Below are 11507 nucleotides of genomic sequence, written 5' to 3'. Positions count from 1 at the left end.
TCTGCTCAGTGGGGAGCCTGCTTCCCTTCCTCTCTCTGCCTGCCTCTCTGCCTGCTTGTGATCTCTCTCTCTAGCTCGCTATTAAATAAATAAATAAATAAAATCCTTAAAAAAAGAACAAGAAGCTATAAAGAAAGAATGTTCAATAACTGAGAAAGACTTCTTAAAAATATGAGAGGAAAACGAACAATTAAATGGAGGGTTTAAAGATATAGTTGAAATCTTCCAGAACGTATAAAACAAGACCTGATAAGTAGAGAAGAGAAAATACAGTCAGTTCCACTGAGCGGTGTTCTCCAGTGCTTAGAAATGACCTGGCCCCTAACCAGCCTCCGGAAGAGAGGGGGACGGATGGAGTGAATGGATTTCACCACGCAGTGAAGTGGTGGGACTTGCCACCACCTCTGCAGAGGGTGGAGGGCACAAGCACCACCTTCTGGCAGTGGCTTCTCTTAGGGGATTCGTAACTGGTTTGTAATAAGGCATTCAGAGCGCTTGGGTGCCGGGCACCGTTCTCATTACCTTACAAACATTACTTTGTGTGATCTTGACAACAATTCCATGAAGTGGGTACTGCTATTTTATTTTATTTTTTTAAAAAACATTTTATTCATTTTCTTGACAGACGGACATCACAAGCAGGCAGAGAGGCAGGCAGAGAGAGGAGAAAGCAGGTTCCACGCTGAGCAGAGAGCCCGATGCGGGGCTTGATCCTGGGACCCTGGGATCACGACCTGAGCCGAAGGCAGAAGCTTTAACCCACTGAACCACCCAGGCACCCCAAAGTGGGTACTGTTATTGTCCCATTCTTCCAGATGAGGAAGTAGGGGCACCATATCCCACAGCCAGAAGCAGCAGAATGACTCAGAGCCTGTGCTCTTTTTTTTTTTTTAAAGATTTTATTTATGTATTTGACAGACAGAGATCACAAGTAGGCAGAGAGACAGGCAGAGAGAGAGAGGGAAGCAGGCTCCCCGCTGAGCAGAGAGCCCGATGTGGGACTCGATCCCAGGACCCTGAGATCATGACCCGAGCCGAAGGCAGAGGCTTAACCCACTGAGCCACCCAGGGACCCTAGAGCCTGTGCTCTTAACTACCACATATTGTGTCTCTTAAAAGATAATTCCAACATCTAAATAAAAAAAGTTCCACAAAACAAGGGGGGGGGATAAGCAAAAACAAAAAACAAAGAAACCAAAACCAAAACAAACAAAAAATGCCCCAAAGTTTCCTACAACTGAAGGGTTGGGATCTCTGGACAAGAGATGAAAGAGAAGTTTTTTTTTTTTTAAAAGATTTTATTTATTTATTTGACAGAGAGAGATCACAAGCAGGCAGAGAGGCAGGCAGAGAGAGAGAGGGGGAAGCAGGCTCCCTGCTGAGCAGAGAGCCCGATGCGGGCCTCGATCCCAGGACCCTGAGATCATGACCTGAGCCAAAGGCAGTGGCTTAACCCACTGAGCCACCCAGGCGCCCGAAAGAGAAGTTTTTAATCCAGAAATATCATTGAGATTTCCAAAGGGAAGGAAGGAGAGAGGGAAAGGAAGAGAGAGGGAGGGGAATCACCAATGGTTAGAACTCAGAAAGACATGGGAAGTCTTGGGATTAGAAGAAAATCACACGACACCCTCAAAATCCTGGGAAGAAATAGTTTTCAACTTAGGCAAACTTTTGTGCCTCGCTACACTAACGAGCAGACGGAAGAGTAGACTAAGGACAAATGGGCAGACTCCCTGACTTCCCGCGCGCTCTCTCAGGAAACTTGGAGGATGTTCTTCTGCAAACAAAGGGTGAATGAAGGAAGAGGAAAGTGAGGGATCCAGTAAAAGGAGGAAAGGTGTGCTCCAGGATGCTGGTAAAGGAGCAACTCGTGCTGGCGGCTGGGCCACAGGCCCAAGAACACACAGCCTGGGGCAGAGAGCCGGCATGGTGGCCGCTCCAGGAAAAGAGGAAACAGAGCAGTCCATTGTGCAACGAGGTTCGCACGTCCGCGTCTGCCGGAGAATCTAAGAACGAGTTAATGAGATGTGTACAGAAAACTAAGCAAACAAACAAAAAAGGCAATGATTAACTCCAGGCAAAACAAAAAGTTGTGCAAGAAACCAAATATAACCCTAGGACAGCTTGTTCTCTGCTGAGACCTGCGGTAATGAAGCTGTAATAATACACACCACACCAGGACGATGCCGGGTCAGGACCCTGAGGCCAGTGCCCCCCCCCCTTTGCCAAGGACACCGGCAGGGGACACCTTCTGTAGAAAAACCAATAAAAAGCAGTAAAAGCACGTGCAGCTTGGGATAGATGGATTTTACATGCCTGAAGAAATAGCTAAGAGTTAAATCTGGGAAGGATCAGACTTGGAGACTGCATTGATCATTTATTGTCGGCTTCAAAAAAAATTCCACTTTTAAAATGATATGTGTGTAACTTGGATAAAAGTTAAAATGAAAGCCTCATTAAGCATGACTAAATGAAGCAATGATAGTATTGATACTTTTGAGTTCAGTTTAATGGGTACACAACCTGTTATGCACTTGACACTCAAATTGTTTAAGACAGCATCGGGATTTCCAACTAGACTTGAACGTTACTGTAGATTTGGTAAAGTTGAAGGAGTAAGTCTGTAGGGTATTGGGGTATTTAAGACGACTTAAGATTCACTATGTTTGTACATTTATTTGATACACCTTGGTAACTTTATTTTGGTTTTGGTTAGGGTAATGTAGTAGGTGGAAAACTGATGCCCTCTCTCCAGGATGTGCATGCCCTAACCCCCAGAACCTGTGACTGTTACTTTACATGGCAAAAGGGATTTCCAGACATGATTAAGGACCTTGTGATGGGGAGATTATTCTTGATTATTCAGGGGGACCCAACCTAATTACATGAAGCTGTCCGGCTGCAGAAAACCACAGATGGATCATGAGAAAGACTTAACCGGCTGTTTTTGGCTTTGCAGACGGAGGATGAGTACATGAGCCAAGGAATGGCAGTGCCTGTAGAAGCCAAAAATGACCTTCAGTTTATAGCAGGCAAGAAGATGGGGACCTTGGCCTGACTGTTGCAAGGAGATGAATTCCTGGCTGGTGCCCGTGCCGTCCCTGACCCTCGCAGGCCAACAACCTGAAGCAGAAAATGGAAACCTAGGCAATAGTTTTAGGCTCACCTAGAACCTCCAGAAAGGAATGCAGCCTGGCTAACGCCTGAAGAGACCTATACCAGACTTTTGACCTGCAGAACTACAGTAAATCTGTGGTACTTTAAGCCACCGAGTTTGTGGTAAATTCTTCTAGCAACAACAGAGAAGTAACACAGTGGTGAGCTTTCCTGGTTTGACAATAGAAATTCTTCAAAAGAAACCTGAATGCAGTAAGTTCATGCAATTTAAAATGTTGAAGAACGCTTAACTCAACGTAGAGACAGAGGGGAGGCGGTCCGGGAGAAAGGAGGCTAGGGCCGGGAGGGGCGGGAGGGAGTGGAGTGGGAGACAGGGAGTCCGGGCTGCTGTCCCCGGGACCGGGGAGGCAGCTGCCACAGGAGGGCCGAGTGACTATACGTGGCGGGCAGTGAGTTTGAGAGGAAGCACAGTCAGAGCAGGGAGAGTGCCTGCGCCCAAGGCCTCCAGGTCTAGCAGTGTGGGAGGGAAAACAGCTCTTTGGAGAGGGCTGTGGGGGGCCAGAACAGTCTGCAGAGGGCGTGGCAGGTCCCTGTCCCAGAGCAGTGGAAAGTCAGAGGGGGTCTCCAAGGTGGGTCTACGCTGGGCAGGGGCTGGAGGGCTGTGCAGGAGCCGGGTCGGGCTGGGGACTCATGAAACGTTTCTGCCATCTGCTTCTCCTGCCAGGTCGTGGCCCTGCCCGGTGCCCAGCATTGTGCCTCATGCCTGCAAGTATGGTACCACGGGCTTGACGCGGGGTTCCCAGGGTGGGTCTGTGGTTCCAACAGGGTGTGGAGCGTTGCCCTGGGCAGGCATCTGTCCGGGACTGATCCCCCAGCTCCAGCACGGTGGCTCCCCGCAGCGCAGCCTCTCCCGTGCTGAAAGCTCGATCACCCACCAGATATCTTGGGGTGGGGGAGAACTCTTGGCCAGGAAAAACAGGACATGAGAAGGAATTGTGAGTTGTGCAAGCTAGGTGGGAAGATCCTGATCCGGACAACATGTGGGGCCCAACTACTCCCCTGAGCCCCAACCCAGGCTCCTTTGCCCCCGATGGGCCCCCAACCCACCACCCTCCCCACCCCACTCCAGGGCCTCCTTGAAAGCCATGGAAGGCAGAAGCTCCTCACTAGCCAGCATCTGGTCATCAGCCCCCAAGCACGTAAGCAGAGATCAGCCCCCAAGCACGTAAGCAGAGGTCAGCCCCTGGTTCTCTGAGCCCTGGGCCAAGGCTGAGCTTCCCCACTTGGGAGGCCAGGGTTGGTCCCCGGGGACTGAGCTGCGAGGTCACGGCTGAGCTCCAAGGTACTTGAGGAAGGTGCTTTCCAGGAAGGCAGCCAGCTTGGTCCGGTCATCCTGCAGGGCGGGAAGGAGGCATGGGGTGACAGGGGTGCAGACTCTGCTGTCTCTCCCTCCCAGCCTGGCTAGGGCAGCCCGCACACCTCGTGAACAAAGCCATAGTGTACCAGCTCGGCGGCGAGGTCCTGGGCACTGTCAGCTGCAGCAGGGACATGGTCAGGGGCGGGACAGAGGAATGAGGCCACCACCTGTGCCCACACCTGCACTCGCCCCTGCCCCGGGCCCTGGCCTACTTGGGAGCAGGTCATAAGTGAGCTGCCTGTGCAGCCGGTCCTCCAGCACCAGGAGCAGAGTCAGCTGTGGAGGCAGGAGGGTGTGCTTGGCTCCCAGAGTCCACCCAGCAACCCCAGCTGCCTCCCGCTACCCTGCTCCTCTGTGGGCCCCAGCCCCTGCCCTGCTCACATGCCAGCGGGCCTTGTCGTCGCTTCTCTCCAGGTTGCACTGCATCTGGATCACCTGGGGACAGGGTGGACCAAGGTCACCCACGAAGGCCTGGCCTCAGCAACTGGCGGCAAGTGCAGAGGCCGACTCGGGGCCCCGAAGGGACGGTAAGGACTGGCAATGGGGGCAAAGCTCTGAAGAGAGCCCAAGAAGCACATTCACTACAGGTGGCCTGGCCAATTCAGGAACACTTCTAGAAGGGTGGACACCAAGTCTGGGTACTGAAGGACAAACAGGGTTTTCACAGGTGGCGAGAAGAGCTGAGTGAGGAGAAGCAGTGGAAGGGACGGGTCGGCAGGGGAAGGAGCAGAGGCCACGCCAGCAACGCCAGGCCTCGGGACACCTGGGGATCAGGCCGAAGACCCCCGCCATCTCTGGGAGCAGCTCTGGCTGTTAGGACATGAATCCTGGTTGGAGGGAGGAGGCTAGGTTGGTGGCTGGTTCAGCATCCACGTAGGAAATGGGGGTGACAGAGATCAGGGTGGAAGCCACGGAGACACACCCAAGGCCAAAGCCAGAGCCTCTGGAACCCAGTAGGTATGGACATGGAAAGGGGGAGTGGGGCTGAGGCTGACCGGGGCAGGCCCCTGGCCAGGAGGGAGCCTTCCAGGAGGAAAGGTTGGGGGAAACACAACGTCTGGGAGGCCTTGGAGGATGCACTGGGACACAGACGTCAGGGAATCAGCAAGCCGGGGGTGGGGACATCAGAGAGGCCCGGATGCAGGTGGTATTCTCGCCTGGCGGCTGCTTGGACCCCAACAGGAACCCGGGCAGGGCCAGGGGGCTGGCACCAAGGAATTCGGGAAGGGTCTGCAGGGGGCAAAGAGCCTCTGAAAAAGGGGGTATCCTAGCTCGTCTCCACCTCCTACCCCCAACATCAGGGTCAAACAGGACCTGGTTTCTGGCAGCCTGGAGGAGTGCTGGGCTGGGAAGCACTCAAAGCCCCTGGCAAGAGACCCCTCTGGGCTGTGGATGGGCTCAGTGCAGCAGGAGCCCAGGCTCACCTTCCTGGTTTCAGAGTCAAAAGGTTCTGGCGTCGGGGTCTTGGCCTTCTGGGCCTCCTCGGGGGGCGGGGCCAGCACGCGGGGCAGCCCCAGGGGCCGAGCAGCCGCGAAGTTCATCAGCGGGTAGATCCCGTTCCTGGGGATACACTGGGGTGGCTGGAGGCTCAGGCCCTGCAGCGCCTGGTTCCCCAGACTCACGGCAGCTCTCACCTGACATCCTCCAGGAATTTGTCGAGCTCCAAGCAGGAGACCTCCGAGTACCTGGCATAGGTGGGGGGGGGTACGTGAGGGGCAGCAGCCTCCCTGCCCCGCTGGCCGGGGCTGACCATGCGGAGAGGGGAGGCCCAGGGGAGGGGGCGCCCCACGCTCACCGCCACTGCCGCGGGGGCCGGGGCGGCCGGGGGATCTCGGCCAGGACTGCGTGCAGGTCCACTGCCTTGCTTTTCTCCTCCACCACGTTCTCAGGCATGAGGTCTGCAGGCGGCAGGAGCACACCGGGTGCTGAAGGGGGCCCTCCCGCACCCGGAGCCCAGGCCCCCGCCGCCCCGCCCGTCGGGCCTCACGCTGGTGCTGGATGACACAGTGAGCCGCCAGCAGCTTCAGCGAGTGCACCTCAAAGAGCACGCGGTGGAAGAGGAGGTTGTGGGCGGACGGCCGCTGGCTGGGGTCCCGTGCCAGGCAGGAGAGGATGAACTCCTGGGGGTGTGGAGGGGGGAGGCCAAGGAGGGCGCACAGTGAGGAGAGCAGGGCCCTGAAGTCCCCAGACCCCAGGGGCCCGGTCCTCAGGGGAGTCTTCTTGCGGGAAGGGGCGAGAGACAGGCATACTGTTAGCAGCCAGGCCAGGACCCACATCTACAAGCGGGACCGTCAGGCCCTGGGGCCAGAACGGGCCGTGCTCTCTCCCTGCCCCGCTCGCAGAAATCACGGGGGGTCAGTGTGGTCACCTGCAGTCCACAGACGAAGCCTGCACTGCGGAGGGAGGACAGCAGCCCCTGCCCCGAGGTGCTGGGCAGGGTAGGGAGGGTGGGGAGTGACGGTGCTGCGCAGAGGGCGGGATCAGCCCAGGCTCCTGGAGGTCTGTGCAGCTCAGCATAAACCCACAGACACTCCCCTTGGCTGCCTCAGCTCAGGCCCAACTCCAGAGATGCCCCGATGGGTCCATGCCCCAGCACCCCCACACATGTCCTCTGCTGCCCCCCACATCAATTCTGGCTTCACTTCTCAACAGCCCCATCCAGGCCCCATCACTTCTGACCCTGATCCCCAGAGGCCACGTGGTCAAGTCAGATAGCCTAGACAGACTGTGGACACACCCTCCATCCCATGTTCCCTTTGCCCCCTCCCCACCACAACCCCAACCTAAGCTGCGGCCAGGTCACCTCTAGCTGGCTTCCTGGAGGCTTTAAGCCAGGGACAGGGACGCTGTCTCCACCCCTTATCCCAAAGCCTGAGACTCTCTGAGCCTCTCTCTTGTCTCCAAGACGAGCGTGACAGTAGTACTCCCAGAGGAAGGCTCTCTCTAGTCTCTCCTTCCTTAGAAGGACCTTTAGGGCCTGCAGGCCCGAAACCCCATAGGCACCATGCGTCAGGCTGTCTTTGGGGGCGGGCCTTGGTGCAGGGGGGCTGGCTCATCCCTCCGCGGCACTGAACCCCCGAACCTCCGGCCTGTCCTCAGCACCACACCGGCCCTACCCGGGACCCCTTGGAGCCAGGTAGGGGGCAAGGCCAGCTGCTCACCCGCATGTTGGGGTCGCTCAGTGAGTGCCTGGCACGAGTAATGGCCTCTTCCGTGACCCGGGTGTCCCCGTTGGCTTGGATCTCCAGCACAGCCATCTATGGGGCAGGGGCAGGTCAGGCATGGAGAAGAGATGCAGGGTGAGCTAGCTGGGTGGCCAGGACGCCCCTGGGCTAGTACCTCCAGTGCACACATCCCAAAGGAAAAGATATCCACAGCAGTGCCATCAGCAAACTCTGAAAGGGGAGAACAGATCAGGCTGGGCGGGGGAGATTCTCGACAGCGGGGTCTCCAGTCTTAGGACTCACCGCCATACTCCGGCGGGAAGAAGTGCAGATTCCGGACATCCTCCCGCTGGGCACGGACTGGGCTTCGCAGATCGCCCGGGAGCGCTGTGGACAGAGCAGACGGTGAGCAGACCAGGCAGCCCCGTGCCCGCCAGCCCCCTTGGGTCCCCACGCACCACTGGAGAAGACACGGTGCCACACTGCACGGCCGCCACAGGGAGGAAGAATAGGCGTCAAGGTGACAGGGCGTTGGGTGTCCTCTGCCCCTGGCTTCCAGCAGCCCCCCTCCCCGCCAATCCCCCCGCAACCCCGCCAGCACCGGAGCCAATCTTGATGAGGCCGTTGTGCTGGATGAAGATGGTGTCACTGGTCAGGTTGCCGTGGATGATAGGGGGACTGCACGCATGTAGAAAGCTGCAGGAGGGAAGGGGAGTGGGTACGGTCAGGTGGGGGGGGTACAGCGGGCATGGGGGCATGGCAGGGGCAAGCCCAGGCCCTCACCTGAGCGCGGACAGGATCTGTGTGCACCAGCGCTTCCAAGCCTGGTGGCGGATGGATTCCATCGGACCGGTCCGGAGAGGCGGCCGGGCCTGCGCTGCTCAGCCACCTTGCATCCCTGCCCCGGCCCCCACCCGCTCCTGTCCCCAGAGCTGCCCCTCACCCACACCCCTGATGCAGCCCCAGCCCTCTCCCCATACCCGGGCGTTCATGGCCTTGTGGTTTTTCTTGGTCTTTTTGAGGAACTGCTTGAGGCTGCCCGAGGACACGTACTCTGTGATGAAGATGACCTGCGGGGCGGGCGGACTCCGCCAACTGCAGGTGGGTCCCTACCATCCCCCATCCTCCACCCCGGCTGCCCCCGCCCCCCACCCCCTGGCGCCCTATGCCCGTGGCTCACCCTCGCCCGGGCTTCTGAGGCATCCAGCCAGTATTTGTGCAGCTTGACAATGTTGGGGTGGTCCACCAGCACCAGCTGCTCAAACATGGTCTGGATCTTCTCCTGGGAAGGGGGGTGCGGTCACGGGGTGGGGGGGTGGGGCCCGGTCGCTCAAGGAGTGGGCAGGCCTCACCTCGTGGGCTGCGAAGGCCTTCCTATCCCCGAAGTGCAACTCATTCCACACCACCTCTACCCCCTCCTCTGTGTCCATGGCCAGGAAGGTGCTCTGGACCCCTGGCATGTTGCCCTGGTTCACCTGGCAGTGGGGGTGGGGGACATGAGTGTGCTGATATGTGTCAGGAGACAGAGTGGGGCCTTGGGCTCTGCCTACATCCTTGGAGCGGACAGCAAGCATGAGAGGCTGGCCCTCAGCCCCTCCAAGGGACTGGAGGAGGGGTGGCCTCTACGAGCCAAGTAGGGGTATCTAGGGGCTGGGCTGAGGGGGTATGGAGGCTTCAGGGTATTCAGGATGGTCTTCATGGGTCTGGTCGCAGAGGCATGGGGAGGTGGTCCTGGGGGGGGGAGACTGAACCTTAGGGAACTGGGGGTCCCTCAGCAGGGCGTGGGGACCAGGCCAAAGGGATCCAAGGGCCGGCCAGTTAAGGGGCTGCCTGTGCAAGGCCCCGGAGAGATTTCTGGCCTCCTGGATTGCCCAGCGCTCCCATCGCCACGCGTGTCCTCCTCGGCCCCTCCGCGGGAGGTGGGCGGCGACCATCCTCTCCGCTCCCCGACCCCCCGCCCCGCCGTGCCCACCTGCTCCCGCCGCTTCTGCCAGCGGCCGCACGGGCTCTCCTCCAGGATGTCGCTCTCGTCCTCGCTCTCCTCCTCCCGCTCCCGTTCCCGGCCCCGCCTCGGCGCCGGCTCTGGGGCCGCCATGGCTCAGCCGGCCCAGGCCGCCGCCCTCCGTGGGATCCGCGGCCGCCGCTCCCCGCCTGCCCTGGCCCTGGCCCTGCGCCCAGGCGGGAGCGGAGCCGCCGGCCGCCGCCTCGAGCCCCCACGCTGCGCCTGGAATTGGGAGACGCGGCGCGCGGCCGGCGCGGGGAAGAACCCGCCCGTCCCTCCCGAGCCGCCCTCCCGAGCCGCCCTCCCGAGCCGCAGTTTCGGGCCGAAGCCCTAATGGAGACTCCCGGCTAAGGGCCGAGCCCGCGCCGCGCCCAGCCCAGGCCCCGCCCATTCCCGGGCAAAGCCCCGCCCAGCGGCGGAGACCCCGCCCACCACTGCCCCGCCCTACGGCGGAGGCCCGGCCCACCCCGCCTACGGCCACGCCTCACGGCAGGGCTTGCCCCAGCAGAGCCCCCTCTCGCGAGCTCCATCCCTTAGGAGTCCCGCTCCCTGGCCGGAGTTCGGCCCTCACCTAAGACCCCGCCCCACAGAGTCCGGCCCGGTCGGGGTCCCGTCTGTCGCACCCAGGGCCCTTCCCTGGAGGTCCTGCTGGGGGCCTAGGCCCTCCAGCGCCTGCAGGAAACCTGCTGCGCTCTCGGCTGCGGGGACAGCAGTCCGCGCCACCAGCCTGACTCCAGCGACCCGACCTCAGGGCTTTGGGTGCCCGCCTGGAGCCCGGTACGTCGGGTCCTCCCGGGGCGCTTGGCCACCTGCGTGGGACCCGGTCCGGGGCTCCGGGAAACGTCCCCGCCCAGCTCTGGGAGCTCAGCGTTCCTCCTTGCGTCTCTTCCGTGCCTCCCCATCACGCTCGTGCCACACGCAGCCCGGAACCCAGCCCCAGACCGCCTTCCAGTCCCCAGGCATCCCCCCTACCCCCGGGAACAGGGGGGACGGTCCTGAAGTGACAAGGAGCAGGCTGACCAGATGATTTTAATTCATGACCACAAGCGTCCCACCGCTGGCACGTGCGTTCTTTCCGTTCATTTGCCCGTGTTTACTGTCCCACACTCCGAAAAGGCAATTTCTTCCTTTCTCTTCCCTTTCTGCTGACACAGAGGAAGCCAAAGTGGGGAGCACCCCCCACTGACCTGCAGCCCCTTTCCCTTCAGGAGAGCCCTTGTCACACCCTCTGCCCATGTCAACAAGAGATGCTCTGTAGAATTCTTGCCTAAAATCTCCCTTTACCCCACAATCCCCACTGCCTTCCCATGGTCTCACTCTCTCATATCTGCTGAGTTCCTCACCCACCCTTCATGGTCTCTTTCTAGGGGGAAAAGCGGTGCACACATGTGTCTTCTCTTTATCTCGAGCCCCAGCCCTCAACTCCTACTCCATCTCTGCTCAGTGGTGTGTCACAGCCAACAGGGACACCCCCCCCGCCATGTTGCCCCAGATGACATCTCACCATTCTACCCCACTCCGCTTTCATCCGCATGTGACCCGTGAGCTCATCAGGTCTGCTGCAGCCGCCTGCCCCGCGCCCCAGCTGCCACCCAGCACCAGGAGGCACGACCAGGGTGTCCCTCAGCTGCACACAACTCTCTCTGTAGCAAAGAGGGAGACCGGGAAGGATGTGCCCCGTGTCCCAAAGAGACACACTTCAATTAAGGACAGAAGTTCTAGAACCTTCCAGGGCTCACACTCTAAGACCTGCACCATTCACACAGACTATTCTACGTGCAGCTCCCTGCTGCCCTACGTTTGTACC

General features: G+C 59.3%; 1 protein-coding gene and 1 long non-coding RNA gene across 4 annotated transcripts; both read right to left on the bottom strand.

Annotated features, from left to right (window-relative positions):
• Positions 1-4345: 4345 nt before the first annotated feature.
• NRBP2 (nuclear receptor binding protein 2) lies at positions 4346-9973 on the bottom strand. Of its 3 annotated transcripts, XM_044244801.1 has the most exons (18): positions 9671-9972; positions 9051-9173; positions 8879-8980; positions 8679-8768; positions 8482-8522; positions 8300-8394; positions 8157-8180; positions 8002-8085; positions 7874-7929; positions 7696-7791; positions 6522-6654; positions 6330-6432; positions 6169-6219; positions 5959-6094; positions 4916-4969; positions 4747-4810; positions 4597-4652; positions 4346-4510 (listed from the first exon to the last, which is right to left on the bottom strand). In XM_044244801.1, the coding sequence occupies exons 1-18, from the start codon at positions 9791-9793 to the stop codon at positions 4442-4444; spliced, it is 1500 nt and encodes a 499-aa protein (XP_044100736.1). In that variant the 5' UTR covers positions 9794-9972; the 3' UTR covers positions 4346-4441. The 3 variants fall into 3 exon arrangements, with proteins under 3 accessions (XP_044100736.1, XP_044100737.1, XP_044100738.1); XM_044244802.1 differs by lacking the exon at positions 8157-8180 and having other exon boundaries at positions 9671-9973; XM_044244803.1 differs by lacking the exon at positions 9051-9173 and having other exon boundaries at positions 9671-9973.
• A 739-nt stretch (positions 9974-10712) lies between these two features.
• Positions 10713-11263, bottom strand: LOC122904241. Its single transcript, XR_006384165.1, has 2 exons — positions 11205-11263; positions 10713-10842 (listed from the first exon to the last, which is right to left on the bottom strand). It is a non-coding gene; the product is annotated as an uncharacterized LOC122904241 (long non-coding RNA).
• Positions 11264-11507: the final 244 nt, after the last annotated feature.

This window comes from Neovison vison, chromosome 4 (genome assembly GCF_020171115.1).
Source record: "Neovison vison isolate M4711 chromosome 4, ASM_NN_V1, whole genome shotgun sequence".
NCBI lineage: Eukaryota > Metazoa > Chordata > Mammalia > Carnivora > Mustelidae > Neogale > Neogale vison.
Note: the sequence above shows the minus strand (reverse complement) of the source record. Positions and strands in the feature narration are given on the sequence as shown.